This window comes from Ambystoma mexicanum, chromosome 4q, assembly GCF_040938575.1.
Source record: "Ambystoma mexicanum isolate Mex_15411 chromosome 4q, UKY_AmexF1_1, whole genome shotgun sequence".
Lineage (NCBI taxonomy): Eukaryota > Metazoa > Chordata > Amphibia > Caudata > Ambystomatidae > Ambystoma > Ambystoma mexicanum.
Window position 1 is genome coordinate 1,006,639,045 of NC_090928.1, and position 21,412 is coordinate 1,006,660,456.

The window sequence follows — 21,412 nt, forward strand, 5'->3', positions numbered from 1 at the left end:
TGACGGAGCCCATAAGGTCATGGGACCCCTCGTCAACAGGTAGTGGAGAGGCAGATGACGTGGCACTCCCCCCTACCTGCGGATGGGCCTGGGACGGGGCATCCCTGCTGGTGCATGGTGGTGCAGTCACAGGGTCAAAGACAGCGACATGCACAGGCCCCTCCGCAGTGACCTGTGCTGCCTCCTGACCCTGGCCCTGGACTGCACCACTTGCACCAGTGGTACTTCCCCCACCAGGCCCCATGTGCGGCTCAGTAGCGGGCTCCTCCTCCTCTGTGGAGATCACCAACTTGGATGTCTCTGCACCGTCTTCCGCCATTGCAAGCCCCTGTGGAGGCTCACCCGGCCCTTCCGCTATATCCGTATTGGCAGACTTGGCACCAGTCCCCTCGCTCCCGGATGATGGCAATTCCTGGGAGGGTGGCTGGGCCTTGCGTCGCCGCCCGGTGGAGGCATCCCCGCTGCTTGGCTCCACAGCGCAGTCTCCACCCTCTTCTTCACTTGACGCTGCGTAGAGGGAGACATAGAACCCAAGCATCAGGGTACAGTACAAGATTCCCCTAGACAGGAAGAAATAACACATGAGTGGCACTGTCAAATGTCACTTCCATCTAGTCCCTCCACAATACATGGGTGAATGCACTCAACAGACATGCAGAAACAGGCACGGTGCCTGCAATCAACATCAGCATCCATGTACAAGGGCCTCTTTTAACCAAAATGTTGCCTTCAAACTCACATGAATCATGGCTCACACTGATCCCATGCACACACATCACTGGAGGGTCATGCATCATGGCTTGTACACCACAGACACAGTGGATAGACACAATGGATACAACGGTGACCGCAATGCATGAGTGAATCTACACATCATCACGGACATGTGTCATGCATCCATGGTGTTTCAAAGTCACACACACACTTCTCAGACACACATGTGCACCATACATGGACATGAGAGCAGCACCCATCCCTCACCCCCCCTCCATGTCCAAGAAAAGAGACTGGCATGCATTCATGTGTGCATTCCGCAAACAGCTCCCCATGTTGCATTGGAACACCTGCACCATCCATGTGGTTCACACATTACTGGTCTCACATGCATGGCCATGATGTCCCTGCACACACACATCCATACATGGCCTATGTCACACATATAGGCAAGAATCAGACTACCAGCACACTGCAACATGCCCTGTCTCACACAGCAATGCTTGGCCACTTACCGCTCAACTCCAGACTGGTCTGCCTCTGAAGGATCTGGGCGTGGAGCGCTGGGCCTACGTGTTCCAGGACCCTCATCTGGATGTTGCTCATGCTGACTCGGCACCTCTCTGAATCCTCTGACTTCGCAAGGTGCCGGGCGTTGTAGAGGGTCCTGGACCTGAAGTCCTCCCAGTGCTTCTGGACGTGCTTGATGTCACGGGTTGCCACCCTCTCCGCGTTGATGGCAACCACTGCATCCTCCCAGATCCTCTCCCATCCTTCCTTGTTGGCGCGTGATGTTCCGAAGAGGGCATCATAATGCCCAAGGACATGCTCCACCAGGACACCAACTTCCTTCTCACTGAAGCTGGTGGCCCTCTGCCTCTCTGGCTGGGGGTCGCCAGTGGTCTCAGATGGTGCTTGCCCCGACATGGCGACCCCCGAGGCAGGCGTGGATGGGCAACTGGGTCCTGGGGCTGGGCTGTGGAGCGATGGTATCCCAGTCGGGAGTCTTCTGTTCAAGCAGGGGTGGACACAGCAACTGGACCCCTGCAGATGGCTGATGTGCAGGCACCAAATAGCAGGGCACGTGGGCAGCAGGCAGGCAGCAGCAGATGGCTGGTGGGAGCGTGCTCGGGGCTCCTCGGGCAGGAAAATGGCCTTTTGGGCAGGAGCGTGGTCTTCCGTTTGTTTTCGCGTGGCCAGCTTGATACGGAGTGATTTGGTATGTAAAAAAAGTGCACGTCAGCGTGAAATCTGAGGAAAGGCCCCTAGCGCGTAAGCGCGTAAGTGACGTTACGTGCGCGGGCGTTCCCCAAAACACGGGTGCATTGTGAATCAGCATGTGAGAAAACTGCATGTCACCGTGCTATTGGAGGAAAGGGCCTTAGAGCGTAAGTACGTAAGTGACATTGCACATGTGGGCTGGCTTAAAAGGTACGAGTATCACACTATTTTCTTGTACGTGCTATTTGTGGAGAGCGAGCGGGTGTTTCTTGTACTTCTTGTCGATTCACACGCGATTACTTCACAACGTTTCCAGTTCGTACTCCCTGTTTCCTCAGACTGCGTTCTTTTCTTCTTTTGGCAGGGGTGTTGCCAACGCGCACACACGCGTCATTTTCACGTTCTTTTTCAAGGCAGACGGTGAGTCGCGCAAGTATTTTCCAACTGTGGTTGCCCCCGTGTGTCTCGTAGCCCTTCAGAGATCATTGTAGGCTGTGTGTAACAGGCGTACACTTATTTTTGTGTTTCTGGGTGCCACAGAGTCGTGCAGGTTCATTTCTCCACGCACGTGGTCTACCAGGGGTTGCGTGCACGTGTACTTTTGTTTTTGGGGTGCCTGTGCATTGCGCGACCCCTCATCTTCCCCCAGGGGTCACATACAGCCTTGCTAGAGCACTAGGGTACGAATTCCATCTAGTACCCTACCCCTTTCACCCCAATTGCCCGGGACAATTGTTTACTGCAACTCCCATACGCACAACAACATCAGTGCCATGGTTGGGAGACGACCAAGCAGTAAGGGAGGCAAAGGTGGCCGACCTCCAAAAGGTGGGCGTGGTGGGCGCGGTAGGGGACGTGGCCAGGATTTGCAGGGTGCCCCTAGAGCCCAGTGTGTGGAGGACCAATTGGGGCCACCTATGCCCCCCCCCAATGGTTGTGGGAAACATAGCTGACACCATCCCAGCTCAGCCCTTGTTGGACCGGCCTATTTTGTCACCTGAACCGGCACATGATGACTCCCAGGCTGACTTCCAGGTCAGCAAGTCTAATCCACATGTGGTGGTGAAAGTTGCTGTCACCAGAACACATGGATCTGGGGCAGCAATGTCATCTGCACCCCAAGTAGCCAGGGTGGGGAGGCTGCAGGGGCAGCTGCAGCTCAATCCACCACAGCTCCGAGTCTCCCAGCCGGGACAGTGCCGGTCCAGGTCCATCACACCGACGTTGGCCCTGCCAACATCACCCTGCAGCCAATGCCTGCCTATGGTCATTGTGCCTTTACAGGCTTCTAGTACCCAGTCCACCTGCACTTCTGCCCCTACTGACCAGAGCGGCATAAGCCACTCAGGATCCGCACCACCTTCCAAGAAGAAGAAGTAGGGTGCTCGTGCACTACAGGCTGAGACCCCAGACACGGCTACACACTCCGGCACGTCAAGGAAGCCTAGCTTCAATGACGCCGAACTTGATGCACTTGTGGCCTATGTGTTGGCACATAGCCACGAAATGTTGGTGACTGCAGGCTGTAAAACTACGACTGCTCAACGTAGGGCCCACTGGCAGACCATCGCGGACCACATTAGTGCCCTTGGATTTGTGAGGCGCAAAGCTGATGATTGCTACAAGCGGTGGAATGACCTTGAACGCAGAGCAAAGAACAAGCTGGCTTCCAATCATGCCTCTACTCTGGTGACTGGCGGCGGGTCTCCACCAGAGGACGACCAACTCACTGAACATGAGTCTGTTGCTGGAACCTTCCTCACAGAGGAACAGATCCAAGGCGTGGGAGACCTACCAGATTATGAGGCATTGTCCGGTGAGTGCCCATGCAAGTGTTTGTAATCCATGTGTATGTTTCTTGGGTGATGTGTAATGATTGAGTGCAAGGTGAGGGTGTCTACTCCTGAGTAGTATGGGTCACCCATGTGCTTCCTCCAAACCATTCACTGGCCTTGGGTTTGGGTATGACAGTATCCCTTCTGACCACAGTAGCCAAGTAGCGCCACAATACTGCAGTTGCCCTTGAACTGTCATCTTGCAACAACATTGTTCTGATTTTTCAGTGTTCATTCAGCCTGATTGTTTCAATCCTCCCATTTTTGCAACGCATTTTTCTGCCCTAATGCCACATATTTGACATGCTTCTGTCATAGAGAACAACCCACATTGGCCCACATTTATTACCTTGTTATGGGAATGATTTGACCATTCAGGCTGATTGAGTAAGGGCCTCTCACATTAATTTTTGGGGCATGTTTGAATGTGGAACATGATTGTTGTTTCCTGTCATGTTGAAGTGACCAACCATTGATGTATCCATCTGCCTGCCATCACTGTATTATTGCACACTGGATGTGTTGCAGTGTGTGGCACATGCATATTTTGTCACACTATTTTGCATTTTTCATCTCATCATGTCCATCTTACATGGATGGGTGACAGTACTCATTCACTGACATATGGATGTACTTGTCAAATGTACCATGGCTATGCTACGTGCCATCTGTGTGCTGGCATGTGTCATGTATGTGGATTGCCCATGCCACTCACAGCCTAATTTGTGATGCCAGTGCTATCCAGCATGCAGCACATGTGTTGATTTTCCATCTTGGTGTCCTCAGTGTCTGCTTTTTGCCTCCCCTTCCAACTCACTGACAGTGCATGCATGCCAGGGTTAAAGTCGTGTGGGACATGTGTTATTCATGTACTGGATCTCTGCCTTGTCAGGCCTATGTGTGTGCTATGGTGCTCATGCCTGTTTCCATTTGTTGTCTTTCATGTTTTTGCAGTTGATGACGCACTTGATGCTGTTGAGGTGGAGGAGATGGTGCAGACCCAGGAGGAATCTCAGCCACGACCAGGCACCAGTGGAGGACGTGGTGTGGTGGTGGGTGAAAACCCTATCCTCCTGCAGACCATACTGTCCACGGGTGTCTCTGGGTGTACCTCCCCAGACCTCTATGATTCAGGTGCTGAATCAGACAGTGGGACTTACGTGCTGTCGCAGGTGAGTGTTTCTGGCAGGGATGCTGTTCTGTCCAACCCACCTGCACCGGGGGTAGGCCCCTCTATGGGGATGTCAGTGTTGGTAACTCCACCTTTGGCGGTTACGGATGCAGGGTCGCACTCCACAATATCTGATCCTGTTCCAGGCCCAGCAGATCAGAAGGAGAATGCAGTCCTGCAGCCTCAGGCAGTGCCAGCACAGCAAGGTGCAGATCGCCTTTCCCCAAACAGGTGTGGTGCCCGCCTTCGTGGTGACCGTATGCCACCAGCCAATACTGTATGGGAAAACTCCATGTACAGTATAGCAGCACAACAGGGAGCATCGGTTGAAATGATGGCTCAGGCAATGGAGAGGGTGGCCACTTTCATTCTCCCCCCTGAAAGGCAGATGGAGCAACAACAGCAGGCAACAGACTCCATTTGCCAATCACACAGGGAAGACATGTTGGTGTCCAACAGGGACCGACGGGCGGCAATGGAGACTCTGCGCAAAGCCACATCTGTAGAGTCACAGGGCCACAGGGAAGCCCTGAGGTTAGAACTCCATTTCCTCATGGAGACTCTGGGTGAACTTGAGGCTTCCCGAAATTTTAGGTCAGAACAGCACCTGGAGCAGCTCACACGTTCGCTCTCAGCTGAAATGCAGGCAACTCATGACGAGATCTGGGCATCAAGCGAGGCCATGCGTGCAGAAATGCAGGCAACCCGTGAGGTGCTGCATGGGGATCTCCGTATTATCATCCTCCAGAACCAGACCTTCCACACCTGCATGCTTGCTGCCATGGAGGACCATACCAGGGCTTTGCATGGGCTGCCTCCCATAGCACCACTACCTCCTGATGTAGCAGCAGAGGGTGAAGAGAGCGACAGCAGTTCTCCCACATTGGCGTAGACGTCCAGGCCATGAGCCCATGGAGGTATTTTTTTTTTGCAACGTCCACACAGGTGGGTGTTGGGGTGCACCCTGTCCTCGAACCTCCTGGGTGGCCTCCCCCCGGTCCACACATGGCCATTATTATTATTTTTTTTACAGTGTGTTGCCTTGTGTGGCTCCCGTGGGCATCCACTGTGCATTCCAGCTTGGCACATGCAGGCTTGTCCTGTCTTTGGGTTAGATGCTTGGGTTCATGACACACACACCCCTCCTGCTTCCCCTTTCCATGGGCTTGCAAAGGGTGTGACCAAGTGACAGTGACTTAGACAGTGACATTGGGCTCCCATGAGCTGTGTGGGCAGTCTGTAGTCAAAACTGTGTGGACATCTCTAGTGAGATTGTTGTTGTATTGAACACTGCATGGTGTATTGATATGTGCTTGTGCATCCATGTCTTCCTCCTTATTCACAGGTACCTTCTCCATGTCTTCACAAGGCTGTCTCCTTTGCAGATGCAGTCCATGTTGTATGCAGTACACTGACACATTTGCCTGACAGCAACACTCTGCAGTTGGAAGGGGTCGATGTGCTGGCTTATTCAAGTTGTAAGACTTGCACTACTTTGATTTTGTACTGTCATATTTTGCCACTGTTTCATCGTGTGTTGCTGTATTGTGTTGCTGGTAAGTATTTGTTCATGTGTGCTGTTTGTTATTGATTACTGGGAGCATATTGTCTGTGGCCTGTTTCCATTTGGGACAGTGCACTTTGTGACTCTTGTGTCATGTGTTGTGCATTCATTTGGTTGCTTTAGCATTGCATGACATGCCATGGTGTGTTGAGTAGCTGAGATGGGGAGGGGTTTGGTGACATGGCACTATTTTCATGTTGTATTTTGCAAGGGGGTAGTCATTCATGCAGCATAAATGTGTGTCTTTTTGTGACACAGCATTGGTTGTCTTTCCTTAGGTAGAGATGCACACAATGTAACACTTCCAGGTGACCAATCTCAGGCTGGTATGGTTGTGACAGTTGACTGTCCCTTATGTCATCATCATTGATTGTCAGCTGGTATGTGCCAGGGCTGTGTGCACTCCACAGCGGTGTGATTTTAGGTGAAGTAATTAGCCACCAGCTGCGTACAGGCTGCCTCACCACATGCCCTTTCCCCTCCCATGCGCAGTGGCCGTGCATGTGGTTGGGGATGTGGGGGAACCACCATGTCCACCGGCAGGCCCCGGCGGGTTGCAACGTTGTGCAGGACACATGCTGCCACTATGATCCTGCACACTACTGGGGGCGCGTATAGCAGCTGCCCACCAGAGCAGTCAAAGGAGCGAAAGCGTGACTTGAGCACTCCGAATGTGCCCTCCACTATGCCCCGGGTTGCAATATGGGCTGTGTTGTATCTTACCTCGGGTGGTGTGGTGGTTTTCCGAATTGGCGTCATCATGTTGGTGCTCAGAGGGTAGGCACTGTCCCCTGGGGAGGTGATGATGGGTATCATTAGTGGGGTTGTGACATTACTAAATATCTGACATGCATGCATGTGCAGAGGCATTTGTACTCACAAAGCAGCCTTGTATCGCCATGCCGCCCAGCTTCTAGTTCTCGGTTTAGGGGTGACATTCTGAAAATGAAACTGTCATGGGTGGACCCTGGATAGTTGGCATATACTGGGGTGATGATTCGCTTGGCATCACATAGTACCTGCACATTGATGGAATGCCAGTGCTTGCGGTTTCTATAGATGTGCTCAGTTGCCCTGGGAGGACGTAGAGCCACATGGGTGCAATCAATGGCACCTAGCACTTTGTGGAAGTGTGCCACCCCGTAAAAGTCCTGGATGGCAGCCTGCCTTTCTGCAGGTGTTCTGGGCATGTATATGTGCCTGCGGACTGAAGAGCGTGCAGTCATGATGGCCAACACCTGGTGTGGGCAGCGTGACTGTGTGGCCTGTGACACCCCCCACTATGGCACTTGTCCGCTGAAATGAACCAGTGGCCAAGAAGTGCAGTACATTGAGCACCTTTTCCAAGATGCTCAGTGCATGGGAGCACAGGGTGGGTGATGTGAGGTCATCCTCCCAATCACTCACCAGGTCGAGTATTATGTGTGGTGGGAACCTGTACCGCCCATACACCTGGTCATCAGGCATCCCAAAAAGGCTGGTCCTGGGTGTAAAAATTCTGGGCCTGGCTATCCTCCACCTGCGGTGTCCCACGACCACTGCTACAAGGAATGGTATATTCATCGTAGCGTCTGAGCTTGTTTGTTGTTTGCGCGCACTTTTATGCTGCGCGGGACCGCGTACGCCTGCTTCCTGCTGGCGTATGTGTTTCTGGATTAGCGCGTCTTTTTTGGAGCATGCGTTTCCCCTGTTTGATTCCATGTATACGTGTTGTATGCGCACGTGTGGGCGATCCGTGTATTTACCTCCTGTATTTCCCCCGTAACGTCCACATTTTCATGCGTTGTTCCCCATTCCGCATGTTACGCCCCATGTTCCACCCACTTTTGTTGTGTGCGCCGCGCTATGTGCGCTTTCGCAGTGCGCGTAGCGCACGCCATTTGATGACGTGTGGCCCGCGTGTGCCGCGCACGATTTTAGCACACATCCCAGGATTTACACGCGCACGGACTTCCATGAATCGATGTGCGTGGCTTTCGCAAGCTTGCGCTGCGATTTTCGCGCTTGTGCTGCGATTCGCACGCTTTCTCACGCTTGTGCTGCAATTTGCGGCGCACATAAATTCCATGAATCGGCCTGAAAGTGTTTTTATTGAGCGCCACATTCATTGCAGGGGAAGGAGATTCCTGGCTCGCGTGTGCCCTGGAATAAAACCGTCACACCCCACAATCCCCCTTCTTTACTCTCGCAGTTGGTAGGTGCGTCCCCCTGTCTGGTGCTGAATTAGCACCTTTAATACATTTCCACAGTAGACTATCATGAAGAAATGACAGTTCTATTTACAATGGAAGTCCCCCCGCCCCGGACTGTTGGTTAACCACTTTCTAAATTATTTCATTTTTTTTCACCTTTATCCTATAGTGCTTTCAAGACCTCCTTATGGTTCATGTTTGTTAGTGTTGAATTCCTTTAGTTAGAAATGAGCTCATGCTGATTGTTGGGTAATGGCTTTTGGATATCTTGTTACTCCCTCTGCCCTTATTTGTTCCCCAGACTTTGGAGTATCTTGCCAATGTTACTGATCAATTGGAATTTATATCTCAAATCTCTTTAATCTTCCAGAAGATTTGAACTAATATATATATATATATATAATGTACAAAAAGGCAAACATCCATACCTGTGAAGGAATATTTGTACGGTGCTCCACTGTAGATGGTCTTTTCCGCTGTTGCACAAATCCCTTTCTTCACACTCTCTCCTGAATCATTCCTTGCTGACTTTCTCCAGGCACAGATGTGAGATGTAGGGTTGAAGTCACATCGACCACAATAGGCTGTTTCACTCATACTTGAAGGGCACAGCGCCACTGGATTGCAGTCTTCATCTGGCTGATAAAATAAAATGGACGTTATTAGTAACTTGTATTGACACCCCAACATACATATACACTTAGCTCCTACAGTGATAATACCTCCATACCCACACATTTGTACAATAAAAGCACTTTCCACAAAACAGAATATACATATTACAGAGTTCTTGCAAAATAAGACATATCAACATGTCAATTCAATACAGATTAAATTGCTGCTCTGTTTGGCTCTCTCTGAACAAGCCCTCAAAAACCAAAATGTTTCGGTTTTCTGTTGCTTTGAATATTCTTCAGGGGCCTCTACTTCCTTTTGAGCCAAAACCGTGGCACCCTAAAGAAGTGAATACAATCTGTATAACTTATATTAAATATGTATGGGACATTGTCGATTATTTATAAGACCTTTTCCGGTTTGGTCCAATCAATTACCTGTCGGGTTTTCTAATTTGTGTAAGAATGTTTATCTGTATATGATGGTAATTTCTTGACCATTATTCTTAAATGGGCCTTACACAAAATATAAAGTGTCTCTTATCCCCTTTTGTGATTATACATCACATATAATCTCAAAATATTTTTATTTGCTAACACAAATATATATTTGCATTAGGAGTATGTGTGCCCCTTGTAAAAAAAAAAGGAACTACCTCTTTTATGATTGTTTATATTCAGGACCGACCTTACAGTTCTGCTGTTTGTGTAATTTCTATTGCACAATTAATACATTTTTTAACATAAAAAATCATGCTATTGCTTGTGTTCATATTGAAATGTGATGAGTTAATTAGCAGGGGCATGGGAGGAAATGAGGGCAGGTCACGCGTTATAGATATGCACATTTGCTCAAATGCCAAGCATTGTCCACCTGACTTTGAACTGGATGTGAACTTCCAGAAATTGGTACCGAGTGGAACTGTGCTGTGTGTGACTTTGCTCAAATGGTTTAATCTACTTTCACGTTTCAAGGAGAACGTCTTTTTGACCAGCCTTTTAAAACCCAGCTTAGCACACACACACAAAAACTTAAAAAATACATACAAATACATACACATACATACATACATACATACATACATACATGAATAACACTATCTATCCATGAAACCATGGACAACCGAAGAACAAGACACTAACAGTAGATTAGGGATGTACTTCTTTGTTACACTTAACAAGCTCATAGAAAGGCTGAGCTGGTTCTGGGAGTATAGTTCAGTGACAACGTGCTCACCTTGGACGCAAGACAACATGAAGCAACACAGGTTCGATTCCGGGTCCGTGCTTAAAAACCTCTGGGTATTTAAGCACGTTATAAATATGAAACTAAGATAAACAAACAAAAAAATAATTCTGTAATAGCACCTCGATGCCCCCGACCGCTTTAGAAATGCAAATAAATAAAAAGGTCATGTGAAGTGGATAAGTTTCATTCATGATGAATGTTTGATTTGTACAGTGATTACGTTTCTCTTTCTTTATGCTTGTTCTCACATGCGCATGGCTATCCAAGGTCTTGAACTCCGTCCCCTTTGGTTACTGGGAGAGACATCAGCGAATCACTTGTGAAGGGAGCAGAAGCCCCAATTTATGCCTGTACTTCAGACATGAACAGAGCTGACTTGCATTTAAAATTCTGCAAATATTCTGTGCATTTGCGGGGACACTGAACCCATCCTCCGAAATTCTCCTCCAGCTTGCCCGATGCTCCTTTGCCAACTGGTGGTCAGGTCACGTGCGCCAGTCTTTGATCTACAAACCATTCTTCTTCAGGGAAGCCTTTACTGGGCAGCAGTTGAAGGGTGGCGTTCTGCATGCTGATAGACTTCCCCTGGCCCTGCACTGCTCTCCCATCTAGCACGAGGCAGGGCTGAACTCCCTCAGTGTGAACTACTAATCTAAGGAAAATGATTACTCCTGATTGCTGCCTATGATTGGTGCCTTGTGAAATGTGATCATCGGTTGTTCTCTCCGACTGCTATTTGATGACATTCACTCCCTGATTCCTGCACTATGGCATTCTCTTCTTGAATCATGCTTTATAATTCAGAGCCCTCCTTAATTTCCACCTTGCTTCGTTCTGCACCAATATCAATCCTCATTAATTTGGTTGCACATTTTATCCTACAACCAGAGATCCAGCTAACATAGGCCAGACAAAGCAAAGCTGGATATCTATGGCTCTGTCTCATTTTAATGTTGTTTTTTTTTTTAAAAAAGTAAAATGGTGGGGTCAGATAGTGATTAGGATTTGCACTGAGGACTACTTTTGGTTTTCGGCAATTGACGAGCACCCTTAATTTAGTTTGTAGGCAGGGAAATCCCTCTTCGCAACAGAGACAGATAGGCCTTTTCTAAAAACTTTGAAATGTTAACCTAGAGCCCGACTCCTTCTTCTGGTCCACCACAGCACCCTATTTTTGATCAAACAGGTAATTTTCATGATTCATGGAAAATTGCAGAAATTGTTCCTATTTACAAAAAGGAGCCCTGGAGAAACCAGAAAGTTATGAACGTTTCATTTTTAGACTCTGGCTGGTAAATCTTTGGGAACGTGACTTTATTCAGGCTTGAGGAATGGATAACAAAAATGCAATTTCATAAGCCATTCTGGGCAGGTTTCATAAAAGGGGTGCTACCATGGTCTCGGGAGGATAACTCAGGGGCAACGTGCTCACCTTGGAAGCAAGACGACACGGAACACCACAGGTTCGATCCCCGGGTCTGCGCTTAGAATCCTCCGGGTATTAAGCGCGTTATAAATAACCTATCATACCGTCAACCTCGTCTTTAGGTTGGATTTGTTAACCAGCAAATATGTCACACTTAAGTGTGGTTCTCTTTATGTGATGCTTATTGATCTCAAAACAACCTTTGCTATTCCAAGGTCTGAATTGTGGAAATGAATAATAACAAAGAAATCCCCCTGACACTTCTTAAAGCAATTGTCAAACTCTATTCTATCAGTATGGCCACTGTGAGAAGGTATTAGTGGCAAATGCTCTCATTCCTTTTTGGTAGAAAAAAGAGTGCAACAGGGTTGTACACTGACTTCAATGCTGTTAAATAGGTTGTTTAGAGGGGTGATTGAGGAACATCGCCTTTTGGCTGCAGATGCACCATCTTTGGGGGTGGAAAGTAAGGTATTTTAATGTTTGCTGACTATGTCGCATCCCTGGTTTTCTCTCTAAATTAAAGGACCACTTTTTTGGAATGTGTGCTTCTAAACATATGCCGAACTACAATAAGACAAAATGTATGCGCTGTAGGAAAAATGTCAAGTCTCGCTTAAAATTATATTTACATGTTAATGAAATAAAAAGAGGGAGGTTTAATTTTTTGATTATTTGGGCATTAGGCTATGCGGCGACGGCCGGCAAAAGAGGTGAATTCAATATACAAAGCCAATTAGACACCAGGGAAAACACGCAATTGTCCGTTGAGCTTTTATGAAACATTTGGCAATACTATTGTTAGTCTAGCGCTGGAGGTTTATAAATCAGAGGCTGTCACCAAACTGGGCATTACAACAAATATTTTTCTTAAACAGTTTTCACTACCATTAGGTTCACCCAACTCCTCATTGCACTTGAAGCTTGTCCTTACCACAATTGACGATAAGACTGCCTTGAAACCTTTGCTTTATTAGGTGCGACTATGGGCAAGCGATTATCTGTATAAATATAGAGCAGTTGTAGGTGATTTGCTGGGTTGCCAGGGTATAACCTCATTACACCGGTTCAGCTATGTGAAGAATACACTTTATACCTTGAGGCTCCAGGAATTGCGTCTAAATCCACTCTTTAAGACATTAGAACACACACCATCTATAATGGCTGAACACGCAGAGGAGATCTTAATCAAAACGATGATGAATAACTTTGGGTCTTTCTACGGGTTTGGCCTATTCAATAACAAAACAAGAGTTTAGAATGGAAACATGTTGTATGTATATAGTCTGCCCATTTCTAAGATCGCTCTGTCTCAAACTTAGGTTGTGTATACTCTAGGGCTCAAGTCGAGGGTACACGTAGGGGGGGATGGAGTCTCACCAGCTAAAATGACATACATTGAATGTCCTCTTTGAATTTATGAATTAAAGCTGACCTCTGGGATCGAACCCCAGTTAGGTTTGCAGGCTGGAGACTTCACTAATGCACTATATAAACTGATGAAAAATAACAAACTAAAGTTGAAATGTCTCATTTCGGTACTGCAAGTTCCGTGGAAAACATTTGTATTGGTTCTTGGAGATTAAAACATGCACACCTTTTAATGTTTTCAAAAACACTATTAGAAGAAAATATCCTCTCTTGGTTGCGTGTGTGTGTTGATTTTATGAAAGGCAAATGCCATTCGTCCTTTGCAATTTGGCGGGTTATGCAAAGCCAATTTAATGAAATGTTCATATTTCACCTTGATATGCTAACTTCCAGTGATGTCATATCCCATTGTTTATATTAAAGAGTCCCCCCACTTCAATTTTTAGGACTTGACCCCCGTATACTAACTCTTGCAATCACTCAAGCACAAGGGGGTCCAGAAAGCTCTGATCAGTGTCCTTTCCGTGCAAATGTGCCTGACACTCTGCAACACTTTCTCTTTGTTTGCCCACCCTACGGTGCTACTCGCTGTAGAAATGAAAAGACTTGTCTAAATAATAATAGTGTCAGGACCTTGATTGTTGCTAAATCATTGTGTAGAAAGTCTACTACTTAGGTTAAGCTTCGCCCAATAGAAATTAGATTTTGCTTGCTCTGTAATATTGATTTTAAGTATGATGTTTTAACAAATCATGGTGATATTTTTGTAGCCAACTACTAATGTTTTAAGATGGTTTTAGAATTTTAAGATTTTAATAGAGGAAATACATCATCTTAATAATTAATTGTCTATATATTGTATAACTTGGATGGCTCAGCTATCAAGAAATAAAGGATGTTGATTGGTAAAATGCAAAGCATGCTTTAACTAATGACATTTCCTTGTGCTACTCAGCTGAGAGTCATCGAACTAGGGAACTGTGTGCCACTCTTAGTTTTACTAGCCTTTTGAAAACATCAAATGAGCATTTTTAAGGGAACATAAGGACTTCTAGGAACATATTGTCTGTCATCAATAAACAGAGATGGGTCTTTGCATAAACCTTAAAACCCATACGGCACGTTCTTTACCACTTGGTATTTGGCAATCAGTAAACACTTATCACAAAATAGTATTCAATTAAGAAAGGAAATGCAGGTCACACCTAGATAGTCTGTGTGTCTCCTCTTTTGTGCGTAAATTTGTGCAACATTTCCAGAAAATGTAACCCTTTATTAGCATTGGTAGAGAGTATCCTAGGGAGACAGCATGTAATCAATCCACTCTTCGCGGGCGCAGCCTTATGACGCATATGGTGCGCCAACACATTGCATTCAGCCCCACGCTCACTTCAGTCCTGTCTTTCACTGGAATGACACATACAACCAGTTAGGCTCACAAAGAAGCCGAAGGGACCTTTCATGGATTACTCTGGAAGGTGGCTGACAGGTATGTCGCTGTCAATAAATGATAGATGAGTGGAACTATTGTACTTGGATGACAACACAATTCATATTGGGGTCACGCTGTGGGGGCTTGCCTACCTTGAAATGCAGAGGCCCGCTCCATAAATCTCAGGACAGGTTTTTATATCAGACTTTTGCGATGCCATCATGCTGCCTAGTAAAGCTATGCACTCGGGTTTGCTTTAGGAGATTGTGGCAGGGTTTTAAAGCCACATGCCTCTACATTTCAGTTTAAAAGCTAACAGTTCCTCAGTCCCATTGACAGAAGATCGTCATTTGGCGCCTGTGTCAGATACATTGCTTCCGCTGATCTATTTTAAATGTGAATAGTCTCAAATCACCTAATGCTCGTGTGCTTACGCTAGAAATATGGTATTCAACTATTTATGCTGAGCTCCTCTTGAGTAAAAATATTGTTGCCATGCCGCAAAATGCCAGAACTGCTCGTATTTCCTATTAAAAGCAGTCATCGTACTCCCTTTTCAAATAGCCTTGTGCCTCCCCCGGGAATCCAACAGGCCACCCCAAGGGGGCTAGTTTCACCATTTGGAGACCACTGCAGAACAACACTAGTAGCTGCTATGCAAATGAAGAATCTCTAGATGACACAAAAACCCGATTGAGCTCTGCTAAGAGGGTCACAGACCACTGAAGAAGCCATTTTAGCTTTTCTTCATTCTGTCGCGTCTTATTGAAACCACCCTTAACCTGGGGAGTTCCTTCCCACCCCCAATGAAGCAGCCCTGCAATACTCGCTTAAGTTTGTTAGCGCTGGCCTTACTGAAAACTAATATAGAGTCACACAAATCTCCCTCACTTTGCCCACCATGAGCCAAAATCCAGGCTCGGGTATAGGAAATATATTTATATTTATTTAAATGACAAATAATGGAGCTCACACTAAAATGACACATGCCGCCTTGTTCGTGGCTCACAATTAAACTTCTGGTGACACAAATGAATCACATAGGTTTGTTGGGAAAAACAAAAATCACGTTACTTTACTTTCTCCCAATTTTACTTCCAGAAATAACCAACACTGGTCAATGAACAAAAGCAATTTACATATGTAGTACTGTGGAATTTCGATTTTACTGCACGCTTAAAATGCTGGTGCAAATGCATATGTCAATTATGATTTCACCCACACTTTTGCTTTAAAATAAACACAGGTGCTTTAGCTGTTTGTTTTCAGACCTCCCTCACTGAACGTTCTTTGTTGAGGAAGTTTGACAGTAAAGATTGGGATGATTTAAGAATTTTGGATTTTCAGGAACCCTCCACTTAAAGGCTTGTGTTAGGGGAAGTTGAACAGTAAAAATTGGGATGCTTTAAGAATTTGGGATTTTCAGCCCACCTCCACTTAGAGGCCTTTGTTGTGGAATATGGAACCGTAGGATTACCCAATTAAATTACAGTGTATAGTTTTCAGTGCACACTGGGAATGAGCTTCGTTAATTTTTAATGTTATCAAAAATCATCCTGTGGTGTTCTGACAAGGGGAATTAATTAAAGTAATATCTTTAGTTAAATAGCCTCAGGATGTGAAGTCTTGCCCGCCCACCCCCGTCCACTATAACGGGATGGATTTAAGGCAAGAAGACTCCCTCACCTTTTGGTTCCAAATGGCTCCATTCTACTTACAATTAAAACCTCTGTTTAAAGTTCAGAAAAGCCAGCTCTAATTCAGGAAACTCTTGCAGGACAGGGCATGGTTCTGGTCACGTCACTTTCAAGGGTGGTCCACAGCTCTTCACCATAGGGACAAGTCAACTATTTTAGGCCTCCCCAGCAATGGACAGCTACACACAGATGCAATCTCAGCAAATCTCCTTTGGTGTTTCCTTGCGGCTGTCCGATGGTAATTTTGTAGAAGCTCTCCCCATTCTCTCTCAGTGCATCCACTTTATAAACTTGTGATGACACCTTCAGAATTTACTAGTAACTGTCATAATATATATATATTTTCTGCAATTTTCTGCAGTTTTTCATAATAGTTATGCACATGTAACTTTGTAACTTACTCCCCACATTCCTAATTTTGCCCTTCACTAGTTTGCCAACACTGTGCCCATTACAATTCCCTAACTCACAGGTGAATGAATTATATTTCTACAAAATCACCTGGAAATGATCTAAACATAGAAACATTCATGTATGCAGTGTGGTTTCTGAGAAAATGCAACAATTGTGAAAGTCCATTTATAGTAAGGGGGAATCTTCATATGTGTAAATATGTGCTTCCCTTCCTCCAGGCCATTTGTCATGCCTGACCAGCATGTGACCAAAGCTTCCTGGTCTGTGTTTTTATTAGCCTCTTTGTTGTTCGTAGTTGTTGGCTGCCAGTCATAAATATTTGAAAGGCACCAGCCAACACAGAGAACTCCCACTGAAGATAATGAGCTAGGAGGGCCCTATGATGTCACGAGGCCTGCAGCCATCTGGCATCCTATCCTCTTATCTGAAGGGCACCACCATTTCATTCTGAAAAGCTTCAATTTTCCTGTATTTATTCAGAGATTAGCCTTAATTGCGCCCGTGTTTTCACACTACCCACCTGCAGTTTGGCTACGCTAGGCGATCTGCCCTGCACAAAAATGAGCTTTCAGAGATGTGAAGTCTGGGAGAAGTTTGTTTTCAACACCCTTAGCGGCCACACTTTATTGCAGTTGTAAACAGCTGGGATGCAAGCCAGGCTTTCAATGGGGGAGTCAGTTGTGAAAGGTGCCCCACGACAAACAAAAGGGTCTGCCTCGGGGCTACAGGAACTTTTCATGTGACCCATGGAAACAAAGTGGGCTTTTTTTCCCAAATATTTGCTGGTATTTTGCATGTGAAGCATAATATACATTACTTTTTGTCAACAAACACCATGCATTTTCCCTGACATCTTTATGTTAGATGGGGTACATATTTCTCATGCCTTGCTTTAAACTGCTAACTCTCATGCAAAGTCATTTTGGTGTCAGTGTTCCTGCTTTCCACGTGAAAGGGGCTGTTGCATTTCTTCTGCCACTGTGAATTAAAATGCTTCTTTTCCTTTTGTAATGACGGGAATTCCTTTCTCACATTGCACTTCCTTGTATTACTTGCAGAAACCCCACAGTCTGCCTTAATATGCCCATTTTGAGTGTGAAGTTTTTGTTATAAAAGCTGGCAATTCACTCTTTTAGTGAGCCCTTCAATTCCGTTGGTTTGGGGCCTTTGATTATACCCCACAATTCTAAGTAGAGGCCTTGTCACATTGTTCGGTAATTTAGAGGCACATAAGGTTTTCACTGCATGTGAGTTGGGTAATCCAGGCCTGTTACATCTCTCCAATGATGCAGCAGGGGACTCTTGTCAGAGGAGATTTGCCTGATGTTTCAAGCTGGACTGCCTTGATAGATGAGATCAGGCTTAAATGCAAAAAGAGATTCACCTTGTGCATGGCATAAAGACCTAAAATGTGATGTTAGTCCTCCTAAATGTGTTGCAGCCCATAGAAAAAGTTATTTCCCCATTTGTTGATTCTCAGTAAAGGTGTTTTCATTATGTTGGCTCTCCCAAAATGCAATTGGAGCAGAGTTTGAACTCCAACCCGGTGGGCATTGTCCACTCAAAGTCTAATTTCATATCCCAGACGTTAATCTCTCGCAATCTTTTGACGTCACTCCCGGTAGCCAGCCCAGAGAAACAAGACAAGGATGTGGATAGACACTGATTTTGCCTAAGCCTCTTGTGTTTGTTAAAATGTATTGTAATGTTTTAGGTCTTTAAAGAATAACAGAATAACACATTGTTTGTTTGTTTGTTTATTAATTTGATAATGCGCACCAAGCCCTTTGGCAGCTGGGCGCAGCAGTACAAGAATTCTCAAAGCTTAGTTACAGTGCCTGTCACAGTTTAGTACATACATGTAGTTGCAGTGTGAAGTACAATAAATGAAACAGTACAATCATTTGAATACAATGTGGATACAGTGAGTGAGGTAGAATAGACATTTGCCATTCGTGGAGCATGGAAAGGTATACCGGTAAGGGTCAGACTAGCATGGCGTAAGTTAGTAAGAGCCTATGTTACAACTATGAGCGAGCAGGTGAGTAAGTCACAGTAGTGCTGTCAAGTGCAATGGTTGTCGAAGGTGAAGAGGTTATGGGTCATTGGAGCCAAGCCATTTGAGAGCGTTGATTCTGAATCTAGCGTAAGCTAAGGGGCGTCTGAGGTCTATAGGGAGTGTGTTCCATGCTTGTGCGGCTTTAACTGGGAAGCTAGTTCCTCCAGCCGTGGTGAGTTTAAATCTAGGGATGTCGAGCAAGAAGGTATTGGCAGATCTCAGTGGTCGGGGGTGGATTTCCTGGTGATTTTTCCGATAGGTAAGGAGGTGCTAGAGTGTTGAGACATTTAGAAGTGAGAGATATAGTTTTGAGGAGGATTCTGTCCTTTATTTTTAGCCAGTGGGCCTCTTTCCTGAATTTAGAGATGTGCTCTCTATATGGGATGTTCAAAGCTGCTCTTAGAGCGTTATTTTGCAATCTTTGGAGTTTGTCAGTAACATACTTTTTGGCTCCTGAGTACAGGGCGTTGCAATAGTCTAGTCTAGACATGATAAGAGCATTAGACAAGGTGATGCAGCTGGCATTGGAGAGGAATGGTCTGGCAGCTCAGATTATTTTACAGGTCTAGGCGGTAGTGGAGGAGAGAGAGTTAACTTGCTTTTTTAGGGTAAGAGAGGAGTCGAGGTAGAATCCTAGAGTTTTTACCTCGGGCATAACCTTAATGATATTGTTGTCAATGTTGAAAGATATGTAGTTTGGGGTTAGTTTTTTTAAGTTAGAGTCAGATCCGAGGAGTAGAATCTCGGTTTTATCGTCATTCAGGCAGAGGCCGTGGGTCGCCATCCATGCCTGAATGAGGATGTATATTTTTATTCACCAAGGCCAGGTCCTCTTCATAGTTGCCCAAAAGGGGTATGTGGATCTGGGTGTCATCTGCATAATTAGTGTAGGTGACACCCAATCTGTCCAACTTGTCAAATAGTGGTTTGGTGAAAATGTTATACATAGTGGGTGGTACGCAGGATCCCTTTGGGACTCCACATGTTATTTGGATAGGATCAGCGCAGGAGGAGGTAGAGCAAAACTCTCATAGTCCGGTTGGCTAAAAAGGATTGAACCCAAGCTATGGCTTCTCCTGTAAAGCCGACAGCAAGCCTTAGGTGGCTGCATAAAACTGCATGGTCCACCAGGTCAAATGCTGCTGACAAGTCCAGCAGTAGTAGCCGAGCTGTTTTGCCATTGTCCTTTAACTCCTCAATTTTTGTCTTAAGGTCTAGCAAGGCTGTTTCAGTGCCATGGAGAGGGCGGAATCCTGATTGCTGAGAGCCTAGCAGATGATTAGTTTCTAGGTAGTCCTGAATTTGTAAATAGGCTACTCTGTCAATAATTTTGAGTAGGAAAGGTACAGTAGTGATAGGTTTATAGTTGGTGGGGATGGAGGGGTCAAGAGTTTGTTTTTTCAGTAAGGGGAGGACCCAGGATTCTTTCAGGTTGGTAGGTACTGTGTTTGATTTAAAGGAGGAGTTGATAAGCTTTGAGATAAAAGGGGCTAAGTCTCTGGCTGCATCCTTTATTATTTGTGCTGGGCAACTGTCGCCCTTGCAATTGGAAGGTTTCAGGGAGAGAATGATCTTTTCAGTATCGATGATTGCGATAGTTTTGAAGCTAAACGGTGGAATAGTATTGTGCTCAGTGGGCGGTGGTAATAATTGATCAGCGAGGGGCAGAGAGTCTTTTTTTTTTGTTATTTTGAGTTGGAGGGAAGAGATTTTATTAGATAAGGCGTTTTGTATGTTAGTACACCATATTTTGTCCTTTGGGACAGTCTTGTCCTTTGGGACAGTGTCAGCTGGTTGTAAGGGGGATTCCATTTCACGGAGGATGGAGAAGAGTTCCTTCGTGTTTGATTTGGCTTTTGTGATTCTGTCATCAAATAACTTTTTCTTTGTGTTGATAATTTCTTTCTTATAGTGTTTAGATAGTTGGGCTAATTTGGCTTTATTGTTGTCGGTAGGCGAGTTGTGCCAGATAGCTTGTAGCTTTCTTTTCTGCTTTCCTAGGTCATTGAGTTGGGGGGTGAACCAGGCATTCAAGTGTGCTTCCCGTTTACTTTTGCACAGTTTAGTTGGGGCAATGGTGTCTAGGGCTATGGTCATGGCATTGTTAAAGGTGTCCAGTAGGGTGTCTGGATCAGTGTTATTCTCCAGGCCATTAATAGGTGCACACCTGCAGATTCTGACAGACCAGCAGCCTTTTCCAGGCCAGATATTGCCATCATGGCAGTGCTAGGCAGGCAAGTGCCTACACAACCCTCAAAACCGCTGTGTTTGCCACTGTTTGTTTTCTGTCTTTTGTGCGTCGAAGGAGAGTGCTGGCAGCATGTGATGTGGGGGATGGAGGGTGTGGGTGGGGGGGGCTGGACCATTCAAGTTCAGGGCCTTCCAAAGCCACCTGACCTCACTCTGACCCCCTGCAGGCCGTGGCTCACCTCGGGCCAGCCTGCCCCGGTTTT

The 21,412-nt window shown here is 46.0% G+C and overlaps 1 protein-coding gene across 1 annotated transcript in view; it reads right to left on the reverse strand.

The window, feature by feature from the left end:
* The window catches only part of USH2A (usherin), a 4,817,015-nt gene that overhangs the window by 1,087,692 nt on the left and 3,707,911 nt on the right, over window positions 1-21,412 (reverse strand). The window contains exon 52 of the mRNA XM_069608572.1: window positions 9,126-9,336. Coding sequence (XP_069464673.1) covers window positions 9,126-9,336 — 211 coding nt within the window. The remainder of the gene's footprint in view (window positions 1-9,125; window positions 9,337-21,412) is intronic.